Consider the following 20,168-nt stretch of genomic DNA (forward strand, 5'->3'; position numbering starts at 1 on the left):
GTTCATGAGAAAAAAGTACATTGAACTATGTGTATGAGTTATTATACACATACAATTACAAATTAACTTTTTTCGAACCAGACTATCTGTAGGTCTGGTGGTCTCTAGGTGTCAAGTGAACTTTATTTATATAGTGCTTTAAACAATACCTGTACAGTATTAAATGGGAAAAAAGTGCAAACAAAAATTCAAAATAACTGAAAGTTGAGTGTTTACTCGTCAAAGGCAGTTGCTCATTGAATTCAGTGACGTCATCATCCAGCTCAGTTCAGTTTAAACAGTATCTGTGCAGTAGTGTGTATAGTGGTCCGTACCTGATCTGCAGGCCTTTACTCCAGGAGCACATGTCCTTGCGGAGCAGCAAGTTGTTGAGTGTGACGGAGCAGATGACGTAGAACTGCTGTTTGATGACCTGTCGGACCACCTCAGTGTCGTTGCCGTGCTGAAGCAGCGTGTAATAAAACACATCCAGCTGCTTCAGAATGGACTCCAGCGAGTGAGAGCCCTCTTCATTGAAACTAGGTGTGCGCTTCCTCATTCCTGTGGGCTTCACACCCATCACACCCTGAATGGTCTCCTGCTCCAACATGGCTGGAGCTGCCATGAGGAAAAGAGGGAATGATCAAGCAGACAGCATAAAATAAATATTAAAATCTTTATGACCAGAGTATTCAGGGTTACCAATCTTGGGGTGTAAAATGTTTTCTATGACCCTGATGAGCTGCTGGTAGATCTGAATGGCCAGATCACTCAGAACCTGCCGGTACTCCGACAGATCAAAGTTAGTCAGACAGTGTTCGTTCTGCCGAGGAGTGTTGTGCTTTGCGTATGCCTAAAAGAGGTCAGGATGAAATAAAATATTAGGTCAGCATTCATATAGAAAAAAAAAAAATATATATACACATTTAATAAATGCTACAGCCATTTGGTTGCTGACTTTTTGGAGTGTAATGATGCCTACAATGCAGTCTATGTAGACAGAACGCTAGGGTTTCGAAACGCAGCAAACAACCTACCTCCTCTCCACTGTACTGCCTCAGGCAATGTAAGAAGCGACAAGTGTTTGCCAACCAGAAGGAAATGGTTTCAAAATCTCCTCGTTTCTGTACAGATTACAAAAAAATCCAGAGCATGTTTCGTCAGATGTTTAAATCAAAATAATCTGGACAAAATTTTGCATTTAAAAGTGGTTGAGTATCATCTCAATGGATTTGTATTCCAACATTTTGTGACTGAGAGAGTCTTTCACCTTCAGTACAATCTTGATGGTGTTGATGGAGGAGTTCAGCAGGGTGGAGACCCGCTGGTCATCGTTGGCGTAGTCGGCGTGTCGCAGACACATGAAGAGAATGTAAGCAGGCAGACCGGTCACCAAATTCAACGCCACACCTCGGGGTTTGAGCTCTGTGGAAAAAATGCACTCAAAATTCACTCTTTTCAATGGAATATATTGCTTTAGGCAAAAACTTATGTCCATTTGTTTCACTTTGTTCCAAAGAAAGTATCTACACACATTTGTGTTTAGTTTCTCTACTGATATTCTACATGTTTATGATGTTCAGATCACCTGTGATGAGTATCTTGAACAGTTTGCTCTCGTCTTCTCTCCTGTACTCCAGCATGCCCTGGAAATCCCTCTCTTTGCGGACGATACTAACCGTGTGTCCGCTCTCGCCAACCATGTTCTCTGGAGAGTACTGCTCGATATCAACACCTGCTGCCACCACCAACATATTCATATTTTATCATTACGGGATGCCACTCATAATACATGTGACAATTCGTCTACAAAACTAATTGAAAGCATTTAAATCATAAAAAGTTTTTACAGTTTTTTAGACAACAAAGATTAATTCAGTCTCTAAACTTGACTGATAGTATTAATATTTTGTATTAAAATATTGAAAATGAGAAATCATTACCCTCAGCCTCCCCAAACTTTTTCATGTACGTTTTCAGGTGTTTCTTTAGTTTGCGGATTATTTTGTCCTGTTTCCCCATCTGCTCCAGGAGATCCTATAATTTACAGAAATCACTGTAATGCAGAATAATATCTACTGTCATATATTACCATGTACTGGATATCTGATGATGTATGTGCACCATATTTTGTTGTGTGAGGCGACTGATCTCGTGCTGCAGGCTTGCTTGTATTCGAGCGTCGTGTGGAAGCTCCAAGCTGTTCGACAGCATCTGCTGCTGCTGATCAAGCTCCGCCCTTAACTGCTGAAGCTCCGCCTTCAAACCCTCCACCTCCTTCTCGTGGGTCTGTCCCTGAGTTTGCATCTGTGACACTAGAATCCTGCAAAGAGATATTCAAATGTTAATTATTTTTTTATTATTGATATACTATTAGTTATTCTTAAAAATTTGAAAAAAAAAAAATATTTGACAGTTTTTACTATTTTTTTTTTTTTTATTAGTCCACGTAGATTTCTTTAGTTTTAGATTGTAAAGTAATAGGAAAAACTTTGCCTCAGCAGCTAGCATGCGATTTTACTTAATGGGTCCGATTGGCCCCTTTGTTTACCAACATAAAAAGACACGTCCAATTAAAAAAGTTGGTGTTTTGAATGGCATGTGAAAGTTAGTGTACATGAGAAAGAGTGTCTTTGCATATTAGTTTATTTTATTTCACCTGTTAGTTTCCTTCAGGCTCTCATAAGCTATCCAGAGTTCTCCATCTTCATTGAGCTCATGAAGACCCAGCGTGGGAGATCTGTGAGAGAAAGAGTCATGAGTGACTTCCATTATAAAGAAACATGCATGTAACAGCTTGAACATGGGACTGAGGACTGTAAATACAAATGTATGACATGTATAAAAGCTGACATACCTGCTTGAGTCTCCTGATTCTCCTTCGGTTCCCGTTTCCTGAAAAGAAAAGAAAAATTATTGAACTGATTATTTGTGTGTCTGCATTATATTTTATTAATTTTCATTACTTCAATTCATCACATTCTTTTTAAGATTTTCACATATTGAATGTCAAATGGCTGCACAAAAAGTTTGCACACCACCTTATGTTTAAATCCCTCATGGTTGACCAGTTGAGATTGCAAGATGAGAACTTCCTCCTTTCTCATTTCAAGCTCTTCTGTGGTGGAGTTGAGCTGTTCGAGGAGCACTTTATATGTCTGACCTCCAGGGGACGCCAACTTTGACCCCGACCCCTTACTGAGGGACTGACGGAGCTCCTGCAGATCTTTCTTGAGCTTCTTATTGTCGGACTCCAGCTCCTGACGCTGAGAGCACAAAACACAAACACACACTTCTTTGAATGCATGAAAGACAAAAAGTTTATTTACTGAGCAAAAGTGTGTTTTTGGTACCTTCAGAGCTTCATAGTCTCTCTCTGCCCCTAACACTCTCTGACAATCTTCCAGTTCCTGGAAACACAGAGAAAGAACATGTATGACTTTCAGAACATGATAACAACCGAGCAGTTTTGGTTCTTACTTTAGTTTGTTCCAGTTCCAGCTGCTCTTCTTTGCTGTCCATCTCACTCTGCAGGTCCATCTTCTCCTTCTCCAGCTCAGCGACTCTCCTCTGAAGCTTCAGCAGCAGAGACACATCAGCTGCCATCTGCCCTGTATCCTAGATGCAGCAAACACAAACCATCATACCCTATCTTAACATAAAATCTAGAAATTCAGAAATCAAACTGCTTTTGGAAACGTACCTCTCTTTCCAGCGAGCTGACCTCTGACCCTGTGAGCACAGAGCTGTGGATACTCTCTGATTGGCTGCTGCTGTAGCCAGAGTCGGCTCTGTTATGATCACGTTTGGAGAGCTCCTTGTTCGAAAGATTGGTAACACAAAAGAAGTTACAATAGTAAAAATTGTGAAAAATGCCACTGTATTATGAAATTGATATGAAAAATCTTTTTCTTATTACGGCCGCCTCTTTTTCTGATCTCAGATCAGCATAGCGCTCCTCCAGCTTCAGGTGCTCAGTCAGAAGGTTCTGGTAACGGAAGCGCTCCTCATTCAGCTGTGCTTGCAGGTGCTCTGGAGTCTCCTGATGGGTCACCTCGGAGTTCTCTGTTTAAGACGATAAAGATGACTTTCTTGGTTTGGTTTTGTACATTGAATACCATTATAAAAAAATCTTGGCAGATAAACAGATTCAGCAGTCAAGTAACTACCAGTCTGATGAATGGCAATGCTTACGGGTAACTTCCTTTTGACATTTTTGCCCAAGCCCTCACCAACTACAATAGTAGTACTAGTTAAAAAGGTTTTAGGAGGAGCTTTCCTGAGCCAAACCAGATGAACCCACCTTTTATCTGCTGCTCCTGTTCCTGGATCAGTCTGTTCATCTCATCCTTCTCACTCTTCAGCAGTGTGTTCTTCTCATTCAGCTCAGCAACCATCTGCAGATCGCAATTAAGTTAGGTGAGATTTTCTAATGTTTTGGAAGGAAGTCGCTTATGTCCGCCAAAGCTACATTATAGCAAAAATACAATAAAAACATTAACACTTGGAAATATTATAAAAAAATTAAATAACTGCTTTCTATTTTAATATATGTAAAGCATTTAATATTTTTATATATAAAATGCAAATCCTACGATGCCAACACTAAATTTTGTGCTGCTTAATAATGTTGTGGAAATCGATACAGTGTTTGCAGGATTCTTTGATAAATATAAAGTTCAAAAGAATAGCATTTAAAAAAAAAAAAAAAAAACTTTTACTGTCACTTTTGATCAACTTGTGTCCATATGAGTCCTTGCTCAAAATTCTGATTTTAAAATAGTATATTTTTTGTCATTTTATATCTAGATAGATAGATATGTTTGATAAATAAAAGTCTAAATACATAGAAAAGTATAAAAATAAATGAATATTACTTCTTTGCTCTTCTCCAGCTCCTGACGGACCAATTCCAGCTCCTCCTGTAATGATGTCACCAGGTCTCCACGGTGACGGGACTCCACTTCCACCTCTTGAAGAGTCTTGAGCTGCATGTGCAACTTCTCCATCTCAGTGGCACTGTGGCTCTCCAGTTGCCGTGTTTGTTCAGAAAGCTCTCGGTTCTCTTTATGCTAAAGACACATACAAACACACTGTAAATCAAACACAGATTCCTCATTAGATATCAAGAAAGATCTAGATAAAACAGATGAAGGACACCTGCTCATCCAGTTTCCTTTGCAGCTGCATGATCTTGTTCTCCATGCCGACGTTGAGCTTCTTGTAGTGCTCGACTGATCTGGCTTCTATCTTGAGTTTCTTGAGCTCTCGACGGGCCAGCATCCTTCGCGCACAACACTGCAGATACACCACAGCACGCTTGATGCGACGGAAACGCCAGCGGGCCAGGAAGCCACGCACCCAGCGCTGGATCAGTAAAGCCTTGCGCTCACACACCAACTGTGCAAGAAAACATCACAACAGTTGCTTTCATCTCCATTCCAACATTAAAGCATTTGCAACCCATAATGTAACATCGAAATGAATGAGAATTAGCATCTGTTTCTATACTAAGAGATAGCTGTTACTCATTCCTGAAATCCTCATTCTTATTTCTTCTAGCATGTTTTTAAATGTGTGATTACAAGGCTAGATCTTTGTCTGCGTACCCGCTTGTACTCCAGTCTGGCAGTATAGCCGCGCAGTAACCTCTGAATGAGAACCGCTGCTGTTCTCTGTCGAAGGAACTGTCGTCGGGCTGCCCACATGCGTGTGTACTTCTGAAAGATCACTGCGGCCCGCGTCCTTCTCAGTGTCTTGCACAAGCTAAACAAGGTTAGATAATATACCGTTAGTTTAGTTTACAAACAGTAATTCACTAATACTACATTTACACTTGACTCATTTCACAAAGTAAATCGTGAGTGTGAAGCACCATCGAGCCTGGTGTCCTCTCGTGTATTTCTGCAAGGTAATGGTCGCCTGGCGAAAACGAAGGTATTTCTTCCGGGCGAGCCAGCAACGGATGGTTTTTTGGATGTTGATGCAGGCTGCACGGAGTTTGTCGGCCCTCAGCTTTTCCAGGTAAGCCACCTGTCCAGCCCGGAAAAAGATCTTTGTTTTTCCAAACTGGTATTTGTCTTTATTCTGCAGAAGGGGAACAAAGTAACATTAGACTGTTTAAAAACATCTCAGACCTAGCAAAGCTGGTTTGTGTGTGTGTTTGCGGGAACATGCTGGTTTAGAGGGCTTTGGGGGACTTTTTTGCTGGGAGATCGACTTAAACCAACGTAGACCATTTTAGACCATCCTAGGTAGTTTTTTTTTTTTTTTCAGGATATATGCATTTTGTATAGAGAAAGAACAAAAAGTCCTGCTAATGTTTACAAAGAGAAGTGTGATACCTGCACAAGACGTTCTAGAACACTCTGGCAGGTCAACTTCCTGTCTGAGAGGAATTCTTTCTGCCTCATTAGAACACGATAACGACTGAAGAACTCTTGATAAGTCCACCTGACCAAGGTAAATATGTATTAAAACACAAACAGATTCCAAATCAGCTGGGTTAACAGAACTACATTTTGTAAAGTAGTTTTAAACTCGAATGGAATATGTTTAATAAGGGTTTTAATTGATAAACAAAATATTCTATTCTTATAACTTTTGATTGCTGCTTTTGAGTTTATCACATCTGATTGGTTCTCGTCAAATGCATCAGATTCCATGCATTAGGGAGACTAGTAAGACATGTCATTGTGAATTAGCACCTGGAAGGGAAGCCTGCAGATGAGATACGAATAGTTTCAAGGACTCCACACGCTCTGAGCTGCTGAACAGCTCGATGGGGGTCCAACCTGGAGCCGGAAAGAGAAGAAACTATAGTGACCGAGATTACATAATGGTTCATTATCTCTGAACTCAGCTTACTGACATGAAGGGGGCTTTAACGTCATTTGGCTTGATGCAGCGCACATAGTGAGGGGTGGTGGCGTTCAGCGTGTCCATGAGCAGGTGCAGAGAGTTCCGGAACTTAAAACAGGAGGAACACAAGCATGAGATAAATGACACTGTGATTTTCTGGGAAGAGGTTTTGGTGGGTAATATCTTTTTCAATAGAGCACAATAGCAACCGCCCACTTTTCTCACATTCTTCAGCAGCCTTGGTTCATGAAGCATATTTCAAATTCATGTTTTCCATTATTTATACCAGAATAGTATATGAAAATTGGAGGAAAAATGCAAAGGTAGACCGTGTAAGTAACATCTTTTATGACAATGAACTACCATGAACAAGTTTGAGTTTACATAATATATGCATGTATACGGTGTATATTATGTATGGAAATATAAATACAAACATGTATATAAGAATTTTTGTTTATATATTAAATATTTATATTATAAAACAAGCATATAATTTATAAATTTAAGTATTTCAAATATATATACTGTATGTGAGACTTTATATATACACATAATAAATAAACAAACATCGTACACATAAATAATGTAAACAAAAACTTTTGTTTTGGATGCGATTAATCATGATTTATAATTTGACAGCACTAATTATTATATTATCAATTTTGAAAGTAGTGATACGATTTTTTTTGGTATTTTAAGCATTAAGTATTTTTTAATTAAAATTATTTAAAATCTTTCTGACCCCCAACTTTTGAATATATTTGACTATTAAACCTCTATTTATTATTTTTATTTTTTAAATATCATCTGTCTTAACATTTTTACTGTTTTTACTTTAATCTGTTAATGGGAATGATCGCGGTTACTTTAAGAGTCTTTCTGTAGCCCAAGTTCAGATTGAAGGAAATTAAAAAGACAATGAAAAACAGAGATGGATCTCGGCTTTGTTGGTCAGCTCTAACCTGCAGTCCAACTGATTTCTTGTGCTCCCTAAAAGACTGGGTTTGCCGCCCAACCTTTGCACGACCAGATGGTGCAGTGGAGCTCGGAGCTGCAGGTGTTTCCTCATCCTGGAAGAGCTCAACCAGCAAGGCAAACTGAGAAAACAAGAGTCTTCGTTAAAGAAATATGCTTGCTACTTGTGACTATTACACTCTTGTCTAGACTCAGTGGCTCTCAACTGATTTAAAACAGTTTTTTCCTGCTCTACATAACCTGTTTTGGAGTTGCAGCCCATCAATTGAGAACCACTTTTCTAGGAACCCAAAAGATGTTAATGAACCGAACAGCAGGTGGCGATACTTATCTCAAGACATGTTGTATCATAACTCTATTTTAAAGGAAGCAGAGAAATGCTAGTGAGCTATGTTGAGGTGAACACACCTTACTAGCCTTCAGCACATTAATTTGTTCTTCATTGACCGTGTCTTTATTTTTCTCCAGAAATCCATCACACTGGTATTCAACCTAAAACGGAAATAGAAAGAGATACAATGACACTGACTCTTAGTAACTTCCTGTATGACCACAGAAGTGCATATCTCTCTTCATGTACCTTGTCTGCAAAGTGCAGAATGATGAAGGCTTTGTTAGACATGCGTGGCTTCTCAAAGTGAGAGCTTTTCTTTAGGTGTGTATTGTACAGCTTTTGGGCCCATGAATCATCTGAGCCTTTTGGCATCTGGAAGCATCAAATCAATAAATCTGAGAAGTTCATCACAAAAATATGCTATTTATATTTATTTATGTATATATGGTTCAACAATGTTTACAGTGCATTCTTCATCTAAAAGATCTAGCAACCCCATCTTGGCCTCGATCAGGTTGATGCACGGCTGGTTGTCGTAGAAATCTATGAGCGTCCATGGAATCTGCTCCTTCATGTATTCCTCCTGCTCCAGTTTGAACACGTGCTGGAGGGGAAATGCTTTCTGTGAGTCGTGATGTGCTTGGACTTGACTGATCATTTTGTGAATGCTGGAACAGCTGACACATGTTTGAAAAAGCTGACCATGTTAAACTGCTGCTGGAGCTTCTCATTGGCGTAATTGATGCAGAACTGCTCGAAGCTGTTCACCTCGAATGTCTCAAACCTGGGCACAGTGGTTCACCTAATTTTCCTACAACTGCATTTTAAACATCAATGAAGCATGAAGATGAAATAATAGCACCTCACCCACCCATAGATGTCTAGGACACCGATGCATGAGTCCGGTTTGGAGGAGGTGCTCAGGGCCTTGTTGACCTGGCTGACGATCCACGAAAAGAGCTTGGCATAAATGTGCTTGGCAAGAGCGTCACGGCCGTTTATGGCCTCCAGGCGGGTAACAGGCTTGTTTAGGGTTTCTGTGGCAGTCTTGAGTTTTTTATGGCACAACCAGTGAGCCATGGACTCGTACAACACCTCAGTGAGGTCACAAAACACTGCCAAGTAACCGCCTTCATCCTGGACACGATGAAAACAACAACGTGTGAATCCACTGTACGAAAATGCTAAATGTGTATTATTCTTGCGTTCTCAATGCGACCTACAGAGATGGCACAACTAGATGATCCTCTCTCTTTCACTTCCACATTCCCCAGATGAAGAATGGCTGACAGGATTTGGAATAAACCCATTTGGTGCACCTCAGTTATTCCTGGAATCAGCAGATAACGGCATGTTTGTGGCTGAATGACTAAACTAACAGTATGTGAAGAAGCATTAAAAGGGTTTATAACATGAAGAATCTAATTGTCCGGGATCTTTTTAGATAAAAGAGCTTTATGTTCTATAAAAACACAGTTTGACTTTGTCCATTTTACAAATCAACTATAAGCTACTGGATGCTCAGAAACCTGGCCAGTCTAATCATAGAAAGGTAATGAATATTAAAAATACTAAAATAATACTAAAATACTAAAATTAAGTAAAAAAAAGTTAATAACAAAATAAACAAGATGAAAATGAAAAATAAAATAGGCACAAAAATTAAACAATAAATAAAAGATATTACCATATTTTCCGGACTATAAGTTAAACTTTTTTTCATAGTTTGGCTGGTCCTGCGACTTATACTCAGGTGCGACTTATTTATCAAAATTAGTATGACATGAACAAAGAGAAATGACCAAAGAGAAATGAACCAAGAGAAAACATTACCGTCTCCAGCCGCGAGAGGGCGCTCTATGCTGCTCAGTTCTCCTGTAGTCTAGACTGAAGACATAGAGCGCCCTCTCGTGGCTGTAGATGGTAATGTTTTCTCTTGGTTCTAAATAAATGCGACTTATATATGTATTTTTCCTCGTCATGACGTATTTTTGGACTGATGCGACTTATTCTCAAGTGCAACTTATAGTCCGAAAAATACAGTACTCTTTTATCACTCTGATAATAAGATAAGACAATAAAAAAGATATATAGCACCCCAGTGTACAAAATAATAAAAGGCACATGGAAAGGTAAGCTATTCATACCTAGCAGAGAAAAGGCTTTCCTTGTGGCCTCCATCTCCTTCAGGTCATTCACTCCTTCGATGATGGGACTTCTGCCTTGGTTAGTGTAGGGAAAGTCATCAGTGCTACCTTAAAAGAGAAAAACTGGTTACTGAAGAAAAGGAGTCCACTCAACAGATTTTCTTATGACAAAATATCACCTGTCGGTTGACTTAAAGCTTCATTATATGTGCGAACGGTTTACTTGACTGCATTGTGTTTATAATTAACAGAGTAAGTATCATACCTAATTTTAGAGGTTCAAATTCCGGTAAATGTGCACAGGCACAGAGCTGATAGAAGATGTGATAGTTTCTCTCCTCACTCGCCTAAAACAGGAAAGTCAAGGGACATTGCCACATAAATACACCAGAATTTATATTTAATATTAATGCTATTATTATTTATTTTATATTACTGAAATCAATGTTGACTCTTTCAAACGATCTAAAAAAGTATAATCTAGATACGAATAAGCAGAAGATTAACCTGAAACACCACTCTAGACTTTTCCAGAAGATACGTCCTCATGTTGGCTCCAATGATGTGGTGTTTCCGGTCAAATCCAATCTCAATGTACTTCCCAAAGCGGCTGCTGTTGTCGTTTCTCGTGGTCTTAGCGTTTCCGATAGCCTTCACATATATGAAAACCAAAATATGAGGAGATTCTTGGGACAAATCTACATTTGTTTAGCTACCTCCATGATGGGGTTGGACGCCAGCACTTTCTCCTCCACTCGGGACTCAGCAGAGGAACCGCTGACCGTGGCGAAGTAACGCATGGCGTATTTAGCAGAAACGGTCTTCCCAGCACCAGATTCTCCACTCACAATGATGGACTGATTTTTCTCGTCTCTTACAGGAGGAAAGGGAGAGATAGCATTATAACTGCCATAAACTGTGAACTCATTCTTAGATACACTCTATACTCTGAATCTCTAGTCTATTGCAATAACATATGTGCTCATACCTGGCCATCTGTTTATAGGCCTCCTCCGACACGGCAAAGATATGAGGGTCCATATCACCCATGTTCTGCCCACTGTAAGCATTGATGATGTCTGATCCATAGATTGGAAGACTTTCATATGGATTGATGGCAACCAGGATGATCCCTGTTTTTATTTTAAAACTGATTAGATTTGTTTTAAACTTCTGGAGTTCTGGGTCCAATTACAGTCTGAATTACAATGCATTTATTACTTTGCATACTGTATGTAAAACAGCCCAATCTAAGACCAGTTGTCTATAACTCTAATGGGCTGAAGTACAGATGACAAGCCCATATTTTTGGGTTCATATTCTCTAGTAATATCTGCAGCACATGAGAGCTCCAAAGTGTACAGTTTAATGCTCAGAAATGAATAAAATAAATTTGTTAGTTAAATAAAATGGTAAAATTGAATTAATTAAAAATAACACTTTAAATTTTGAAATACAAGACAATATATTGACAATGAACAGACTAGCCACAGACACAATGCTTTCATATTGTCATCGAAATTAATTGGAAAGTCAAAACTATGATTTTAATATTTCTAATAAGCAATGTCATGATCATCTGAGGTGTCGGTTTTGATTACCGCAGTAGGTGTAGATGAGCTTGGAGTCTGTGAATCGAACCCGGAGGTTGTGCAGGACGGCCGGTTCATGGAGGTAACTGAGAGCCGTGAGGTCGTTCTCACCCACCAGGATGTCCGGGTTACGAAGGGGAGGCAGAACAACACTCTTCGGGTCCAACTTGTACTCAAAATCCTGCCAAAAGATACTAAAGTTCAGCAGAAGCTACTATGAAGAATTAAAAATGCTCTTAAAGTGAATCTACTGCCTTGTCCTATAAACTTCCACAGAATGTGCATTTATTTGTTTCCTTTCCTGTCGTGAACTCTACTGTCTACATGCTGTTGATAACCTTTTATTAAACCCAGACTATTCCTTTAACGTAAAACATGTTAGTTTATCTCGTGCACACATCAGTTATAAACGCTAGTTTTGCTGTGGATTAAACATCCAAAAAGGTTTTATTTTTATTTATTTTATTTTTTTTATCACTGACACACTTACAGACAGAAGACACCTCAAAAAAAAAACAACAAGCTAAACTACAGAGACTCTGCTTTGGCCTAGGGACTTCACTCCAGTTTAATGCTACACCAGTTTTCACCAGTTAAAAAAAAAGTAGTGGGAACAGTAATATGCTGGAATTGGAATTCCACACTCATTATTTCTTCCACCAGTCTGACTCAAGCAGCCTTCGATAGCTTTAGACCATCTGATCTGGTCCAATTTCTCATGTTTTCCTTCCATATCCATGTTGGATGGGTAAACTTTTAACCTGTTACAAAGCCAGGTGTAAGTGGACAGCTGTTTGATATCTCACCGTCTCATCCTCCAGCTGTAGATGTAGGACAGTGTCTCCGAGCCTGTAGTCTTTGTTCAGCTCTGCTGATCTCCACACCTCTGTGGTGTCTGGGATCCAGACTCGAGCAAACTGCAGGTGGCCAACATTAAGTTAATTTGAAGAACAAGATTTATTAAATGCAATTGCAAACAGACAAAAAATGTATATATTAATCTAATTTATAAAATAAATAGCATTTTATTATTTTTTTAAATCAAACATGTCATTGTTTTATCAATGCGTTCATATTTAAAGCAAAAATAAATAAATAAAAAATACATGTCTAATTTCTAAAAATGTCTAATCTTAAATATTAATTCTGCAACTTAGATTAATATATTTTGTGTTTTATTTACATTTTTTATTTTGCTTTTATTTTAACTTTAATCAACCATCCATTTGTTCAATCAATGCATTCACGTCTAAAATAGTAAATCAAATACATAAGTCTCATTTACCTAAAATAAGAGCTACAAATCAGATTAATATTATTACATTTTTTGCTTTTCTTTCAACTTTAATCAAGCATTTGATTGATTTATGAATGCATCCGGAGTTAAAACTAGGTTTAGTAAAACGGTCTAATTTACCTTAAATTAGTGGTGCAACTTTTTTTTCTATTGCCTCCAATTTTATCACCTGACAGTTTTATCAATTTAAATAATTAAATGTAAGAATCGAACAATAATTTAAGTGTTCAGTGTTAATTTGTTTAAATACAGCAAACAGATGTAGGATTGTAGTGTCTGGATGGTACAATGTTGCACATGCATCTACTGCTCAGGTGTGAAAGTAGCGGAGTTTAAACTCTCATACCTTCGAGTACAGCTCCAGCGCGGCCATTGGGCTCTGTCTGAAACCCCGCTACTCCAGAAACATCGCAACTCTCTTCGTCTGTTGCGACTTAGAAAACAGACATTGAGAAACGCCAAACTTTCTGCAATCTCTTGGCTGGTGGTGTGGGAGTGTGATAGCCGCTGGTGAAATCCATTGAGTCGCACAGTTAAATAACTAATAGCTGTTTTCCATTGAACACGATGTATTCTTCCGCCAGGGGGCGCTTGGTGGCTCAAAACCCCGACTCCTCCATTGAGCCGCATTTAAATCTCTGGGTGATTTTTGTCTCACTGGAAACATATGCACACAAAATAGTGTAATCGTTTTACTAAATTAAGTATTAAGACAAACATCTGGCATACAAATTAAAACTCGGGCAACTTTTCTTATAAATCGATTAAAAAGTAAAAACAATCAGCTAGCAATCACAACCGTATATGATTGATCGGTCCTGAAAACCGGTGAGAAAAGTTACAGGTACAACTTTGACAACGGAATACAATTATAGAAAAAAAAGTGTTGAATTCTGCAGAATAAAGACAGGGATAAATTTCGAAATCCAATGAAAATTAAACTGATAAAATATTTAATAGTACTTTATTATAAAGTTAAATATTATTTATATTTATCTTCCTGGCCACCATAAGGTAAACTAAATATATAGTAATTATTTATATATCGCCGTCTCTGCTGCTGATATTATAGTTGCCAGAAAGTAAAAAAGAAAAAGGCTGCCGATGAAAGACGTGGAAACAGTGACGCTTTGTGGAAATTTAGAGTTACTGCGCTCTGCTCGGTTGTTTATTTCCCAACAACAAATTTATTTGTTTATACCCGTTTTCTCTGCCGTTGCTCTGTTTTTTTTTTAATTTTTTTTTTATTTTGCTTTAACTATATTACAGTCAACTGAAAAATAACTCGTAAAAATGAATGTCATGGAAAAAACTTCATACATCATGTATGTCAAATGTGAATTGGTTATTTGTTAACTGTCATCTCTACTGCCAGGAGCTGTTTGTTCATCCTCTTGGCTTTGATAATATTATAGTATCTTAAAAAATTATTAAAATCCACCACAGCAACGAATGAGCTGGAAAGAGTGAGTTACTGCACTCCACCCAGACATCCTAAAAACAATGAATACTTAAGCTGGTTTTATTTGTATTCAGCCAGCGAACAATACAAGTGAAATAAATTAAAGCCTTGGTTAATATAAATTAAGACACAGATCAGGTTTGACTAGACATTCACCAAACATTATTGCTAAACGATGGCACAATGCTAGTCTCCATTAAATTTGTCTAGATAATTACATTTTACAGTTGATGACCTTTCATCAACTACTCGGTCACACAGCACAAGTGTAGCAGCAACTAGTTTATTTACAGAACAAATGGCACAGTTGTGACAGTAAACATTTGTTTCAGGCGTTCTGACGACAAAACCTAGTGAACCCAGCGAAGAGCTCAATACACTCAAGAGAAACAGACAGTTTTAAGGCCATTTTCATCATTAACAAGTAGGAATGAATGAACTAAGAGCGCTTAGGTTTTCTTCAGCTCAATCAGCTCACATCTATGAGGCCTTTTGTTTCTTCCAGGAGGCACCGTTTTGGCAGAAGAGGTGGTTGTGATTTTTCAAGTCCAGTCCTTATAATCTATTCACGCAAATCTTATTTAAAGACAAAAAGATGATCAAAAGATGGTGTAAAACCGTAAAATAATCTGACTTAATGCGCCAGATTACCATGTTTAAACCTCCGCATTGATGTTGCAATACAACTGACTAAGAGCAATGACAGCAGCAGTATCAAAACATTAAACCGTGAGCGTTTTAACAGGCCGCAGACAAAGAGAGTAAGAAAAGACAGCAAAAGAAAGACAAAACATTATGGAGATGTAGACAGCAGGAATGGCGGTGAGACAAGAGTCCACACTCGCATTAGACGGCGAGCTTGCTGGCCACCAGAGACTGTTTTCGCTGGGGCAGGTCCTGAGGAGTGGGGATGTGGTCTCCGGTGATCTCGGTCTTCTCCGCTGCTGCTGCCGGGAGCTGCTTGTTCTTCATCTTGGCCTTGGCCATGTTATAGTCGCCAGAGTCAAAGTATTTTTGCTGCAAGGGATAACAACGACCATTATTTGCTCAATAGTGGGCTCAATATTAAAACTCTCTTTTTAGGAACGTACCCCTTTTTGAAGTCTTTTCCGCAACAGATCTGATCCACCAGGCTTGGCCCCGAGATGTGGGTATCGGGCCTTCAGTTTGGCCTCCTCAGTTTTTTCTGGACTTACAACAGTGTCCTGCATCTCCTTCATTAAAAGAGGGATGAAAACCATGTGAAAACACTAATTCTTAAGCCACAGGATGCGTAAAGATTGTTTTTTCTCAAATCATGTAAAAAAAAAAATGTTAAAGCTGCATTGAACTAACAGCTATATTGGAGGATAAAAGAACAATATAGTGAATTTGATGAGAAAAGATAAAAAGAACAGTGTTTATTTAAAATAAAAACCTTTTGTAACAATATACACTACCCTACAAAAGTTTGGGGTCAGTAATTTTTTTTTAAAGAAATTTATGCTTTTATTCAGAAAGGGTCTGTAAAATTAATAAAAAGTGATAATAAAGACACATATTGTTAGAAAATATTTATATTTTAAATACACACTGTTCTTTTTAACGGTTTTCGGCAAATACCGTATAAGTCGCATGAGCCCAAAAATATGTCATGACGAGGAAAAAAAACATATATGCTGTAAGTGGCACTGGACTATAAATCGCATTTATTTAGAACCAAGAACCAAGAGAAAACATTACCGTCTACAGCCGCGAGAGGGCGCTCTATGTTTTCAGGGAGAGGCTACAGGAGCACTAAGCAGTGTATAGCGCCCTCTCGCGGCTGTAGACGGTAATGTTTTATTTTGGTTCATGTCAAATTAATGTTGATAAGTCTATGAAAAAAAAACTACGTTAAAAAGTGCGACTTATAGTCCGGAAAATACGGTAATCATGAAAAAAGGATCACAGGTTTAAAAAATAATAATAATAATATTAAGCAGCACAACAGTTTCCAACATTGATAGTAAATCAGCATATGAGAATGATTTCTGAAGGATCACGTGATACTGAAGACTGGAGGAATGGTGCTGAAAATACAGCTTTGCATCACAGAAAATAATAATATTCAATATTACTGTTTTTTTCTGTAGTTTGGTCAAATAAATGCAGCAATGATGAAAATTCAGTTCAGAATTCTTAAAAAAAGTTTACAGTTTTATTATAAATAATTTCAGTTTACGCTTGTAAATGCGTTATCACCATGCAGTCTCTAAACATTCTGAACTCTGATTTATGTAATGTATTTATACATTATGAGTCTTTCGTAACTGAATCATTACGATCATATTGTCAGATGCGGAATGGCCTCGTATTAAACGAGCTCGTATAAACAAACCTGCTGCTCCACTGTGCTCGCCTCCACTTCACCGGACATCAGGACAAATTAAATGCAACAAAAACAAAAGACAAAAACGATACACTGTTTTATTTTGAGAGATCCGTTCGTCGGCTGGCACTGTCTTCAAAATCCTAAACGTTCTTCCTCGACAGAAACAGCGAGCGGCGCACACACTCACCATTGAGCTGCACCGCCGCCGCGTGGACAGGAGGAGAACAGCGGCTTTCTGAAAAAAAAATATATATATATATATATAATCAAATATATTTATGCAATGAAATGTAAATTTTGAGATGAAACAGTTTGTTGAAACTTAAGAGAAAATATTTAAAAACAATTAAAAAAAGTTTGCATATGTGTTTTGTGTTATTTCATATTTGATACATCAGACTTTTAATACCTATATATCATTATAAAGTATGTTTCTCTAATGTAAACCAATGAGATTTTATAACAGTATATCAGAGTGCTTACATAAAATGCATATAAATGTCAGTTGTTTGAGTGTCTTAGTAAGAATATATTTAAATGCTTGTTTTAACTCCATACTTACAGTACAGACCAAAAGTTTGGACACACCTTCTCATTCAAAGAGTTTTCTTTATTTTCATGACTATGAAAATTGTAGAGTCACACTGAAGGCATCAAGGGCTATTTGACCAAGAAGGAGAGTGATGGGGTGCTGCGCCAGATGACCTGGCCTCCACAGTCACTGGACCTGAACCCAATCCAGATGGTTTAGGGGTGAGCTGGACCGCAGACAGAAGACAAAAGGGCCAACAAGTGCTAAGCATCTCTCGGGGAACTCCTTCAAGACTGTTGGAAGACCATTTCAGGTGAATACCTCTTGAAGCTCATCAAGAGAAAGCCAAGAGTGTGCAAAGCAGTAATCAAAGCAAAAGGTGGCTACTTTGAAGAACCTACAATATGACATCTTTTCAGTTGTTTCACACTTTTTAATGTATATAATTCCATATATAATTCCACATGTGTTAATTCATAGTTTTGATGCCTTCAGTGTGAATCTACAATTTGCATATTCATGAAAATAAAGAAAACTCTTTGAATGAGAAGGTGTCCAAACTTTTGGTCTGTACTGCATTTTAGAAAAAAATGTGAAACTTGTGACATTAGCCAAGTATTGTGACCCACACTCAGAATTGGTGCTCTGCACTTAAACCATCTAAGTGTGCACACTCACACAGCAGTGAGAAGTGAACACACCCCCAGAGCAGTGTGCAGCTATTTATCCAGCACCCGGGGAGCAACTGGGTACTAAGGGTGGAAGAGAGCGCTGTTCATTCACTCCTACCTACAATTCCTGCCAGCACCAAGACTTGAACCAGCAACTTTCTGGGAACTAGTCCAGCTTTCTAACCATTAGGCCACAGCTCCCCTTAAGTGCTCACCTCCAAATATAACAGGTTTTTGAGAAATGTTTAATTCCTTCCAGTTCAAGTTAATTTTAAAAATGACTAACAATAATATAGTTATTCTTACCTTTACTTAAAAAAAAATTAAGATTTCACATAAAAAAAAAAAAAAAACATGTGAACCATGCCCTGAACGTTTAAAAATTATACTCAAATTATACTACTTTCTAGAAAAGCATGAAATATCAATAAGATGAAAGGAGCACCAGATATATGCAAAAGTCAAATGAACATCATGTAAGGACATTACATTGCAATTTTAGTTTAATTTAAAAACAACCAAAGTTGACATTCTATATCAAAGTTGGACAGAAAAGCACAACAGAGGTGTTTACATTTAAAATCATTTTAATGTACATAATTATCAAAATAGTATTCGTTTAGTTACATTTTCTTTCATAATCTACAACGATAAAAATATAAAGCATGGTAATGTAAAAATTTTTTTAATTAATTTGAAATAAAACAGCAACTATTGGTCCATGGCATGTTACTTTCGATTATGAATAAAAATATACACAGAATAGACTAATTCTGATAGCGTAAACAAAGCTCTTGCTCAAATAAAGTTTAATGTGATCAATCATCCTCAAACTGCAGTCGTTCCTCTTTTATATGGATGGGAAGTCATTTGCTGAACACTTTTCTGAAATCACCTCATAAAAGAATCAAACAGAGCATCCAAAAAATTCTCATAGAACTGAGAAACCGGTTCTAAAATCTTAGCAAATGAGCCATTAGTTCTGGATCCGTGTCACTAGATAATACAGCAGGAAGAAGGCCACAACCGAACCGGCAGACACGTAACACAAGATCTTTCTGTTGTCTCGGCCAGATCGTACCATTGTGGAAAACCTCTTCACGCTTCCAGTAAGCAGGCCAGTTGCGCTGAGGAAATTAGAGTCCTGCGTAAACAAGGATGTTAAACACATGCTGAGTTACACCCAAACACTGCAAATACATTCAACATCAACACTTTCAAAACACCTACCATGCCATCCAAGTAGCTATTCTGTTCTTCAGCATCTTTGTCAATGTCATACGCCAGCTTTGAATGAGAACAAAGACATAAATGCCACAGAATGACAGCTCTATTGTTTTAATGACATATATATATATATAGAAGTCTGCCTTACAGATTTAAGTCTAGAGACTTTACTGGCCAGATTTTCAGCCATTAGCCTGTTTTCAGCGTCCAGCATGTCATCCACAGCACCATGTCCTGTCAATGACCCAAAATTAACCGAGATTAAGCCTTTTTTGACAAAGTACACCAACATGATTTCATATCTGACCACTTTCATTTTCGAGTTTACTTGCACTGGCAACATCAACAATAAATGTTGTAGTTTTTTTAGACAAGAGAGGCATCTTAATGTTTAAAATATTATGTGGCGATTCTAATAAAACAGCTAAAATAAAAATATATGACTGTACAATATAAGAAAACTGCTACGTGTCACTTACCTCGATTCCACGGATCAGCCATCTTTAAAGAGCTAATCGGCTAACAACCTCGAAAAAACACTCGAAAACACGCCGAACACCGGTAAAACCGATCTGTTTTAACTGTAAATAACGTCTTAAACCAAAGCTAGCACATATACTTTCAGTAAAATTGTTGACAACTGTAAAACAGCACACATTTATCACAAACCAAACCGCTGAACAGCGAAGGGTCGTACAGTGTAGCGAAGCGGCAGCCGCTGGGGATTGTGGGATA

At 38.0% G+C, this 20,168-nt stretch overlaps 3 protein-coding genes across 5 annotated transcripts in view; all 3 read right to left on the reverse strand.

Annotated features, from left to right (window-relative positions):
- Positions 1-13,802, reverse strand: part of LOC127947455 (unconventional myosin-Va) — a 31,322-nt gene extending 17,520 nt beyond the window's left edge. The window contains exons 1-37 of one of the 3 annotated variants that reach the window (XM_052544589.1): positions 13,535-13,802; positions 12,698-12,808; positions 11,901-12,072; positions 11,288-11,432; positions 11,016-11,172; positions 10,807-10,950; positions 10,565-10,646; positions 10,300-10,407; positions 9,376-9,482; positions 9,024-9,289; positions 8,855-8,936; positions 8,616-8,756; positions 8,399-8,524; positions 8,227-8,310; positions 7,806-7,940; positions 6,851-6,948; positions 6,687-6,773; positions 6,324-6,432; positions 5,855-6,066; positions 5,589-5,745; positions 5,140-5,379; positions 4,857-5,051; positions 4,283-4,376; positions 3,899-4,044; positions 3,683-3,796; positions 3,460-3,597; positions 3,333-3,389; positions 3,021-3,245; positions 2,837-2,874; positions 2,639-2,719; positions 2,104-2,302; positions 1,923-2,016; positions 1,568-1,717; positions 1,250-1,404; positions 1,017-1,103; positions 682-832; positions 315-597 (exon numbers count right to left, since the gene is read on the reverse strand). In XM_052544589.1, coding sequence (XP_052400549.1) covers positions 315-597; positions 682-832; positions 1,017-1,103; positions 1,250-1,404; positions 1,568-1,717; positions 1,923-2,016; positions 2,104-2,302; positions 2,639-2,719; positions 2,837-2,874; positions 3,021-3,245; positions 3,333-3,389; positions 3,460-3,597; positions 3,683-3,796; positions 3,899-4,044; positions 4,283-4,376; positions 4,857-5,051; positions 5,140-5,379; positions 5,589-5,745; positions 5,855-6,066; positions 6,324-6,432; positions 6,687-6,773; positions 6,851-6,948; positions 7,806-7,940; positions 8,227-8,310; positions 8,399-8,524; positions 8,616-8,756; positions 8,855-8,936; positions 9,024-9,289; positions 9,376-9,482; positions 10,300-10,407; positions 10,565-10,646; positions 10,807-10,950; positions 11,016-11,172; positions 11,288-11,432; positions 11,901-12,072; positions 12,698-12,808; positions 13,535-13,561 — 4,997 coding nt within the window. In that variant the 5' untranslated portion in view covers positions 13,562-13,802. The remainder of the gene's footprint in view (positions 1-314; positions 598-681; positions 833-1,016; positions 1,104-1,249; positions 1,405-1,567; positions 1,718-1,922; positions 2,017-2,103; positions 2,303-2,638; positions 2,720-2,836; positions 2,875-3,020; positions 3,246-3,332; positions 3,390-3,459; positions 3,598-3,682; positions 3,797-3,898; positions 4,045-4,282; positions 4,377-4,856; positions 5,052-5,139; positions 5,380-5,588; positions 5,746-5,854; positions 6,067-6,323; positions 6,433-6,686; positions 6,774-6,850; positions 6,949-7,805; positions 7,941-8,226; positions 8,311-8,398; positions 8,525-8,615; positions 8,757-8,854; positions 8,937-9,023; positions 9,290-9,375; positions 9,483-10,299; positions 10,408-10,564; positions 10,647-10,806; positions 10,951-11,015; positions 11,173-11,287; positions 11,433-11,900; positions 12,073-12,697; positions 12,809-13,534) is intronic. The other 2 variants (XM_052544591.1, XM_052544590.1) reach the window with 2 other exon arrangements.
- A 1,115-nt stretch (positions 13,803-14,917) lies between these two features.
- LOC127946688 (cAMP-regulated phosphoprotein 19-like) lies at positions 14,918-17,178 on the reverse strand. Its single transcript, XM_052543402.1, has 3 exons — positions 17,010-17,178; positions 15,742-15,864; positions 14,918-15,667 (listed from the first exon to the last, which is right to left on the reverse strand). Exons 1-3 carry the CDS (start codon positions 17,046-17,048, stop codon positions 15,497-15,499), a joined length of 333 nt encoding a protein of 110 aa, XP_052399362.1. The 5' UTR covers positions 17,049-17,178; the 3' UTR covers positions 14,918-15,496.
- Positions 17,179-18,775: 1,597 nt separating this feature from the next.
- Positions 18,776-20,063, reverse strand: LOC127946630 (BET1-like protein). Its single transcript, XM_052543319.1, has 4 exons — positions 19,913-20,063; positions 19,582-19,667; positions 19,437-19,493; positions 18,776-19,350 (listed from the first exon to the last, which is right to left on the reverse strand). The coding sequence occupies exons 1-4, from the start codon at positions 19,932-19,934 to the stop codon at positions 19,183-19,185; spliced, it is 333 nt and encodes a 110-aa protein (XP_052399279.1). The 5' UTR covers positions 19,935-20,063; the 3' UTR covers positions 18,776-19,182.
- Between the last annotated feature and the right edge of the window lie 105 nt (positions 20,064-20,168).

Source organism: Carassius gibelio, chromosome A25 (assembly GCF_023724105.1).
Source record: "Carassius gibelio isolate Cgi1373 ecotype wild population from Czech Republic chromosome A25, carGib1.2-hapl.c, whole genome shotgun sequence".
In the NCBI taxonomy this organism is placed as follows: Eukaryota; Metazoa; Chordata; class Actinopteri; order Cypriniformes; family Cyprinidae; genus Carassius; species Carassius gibelio.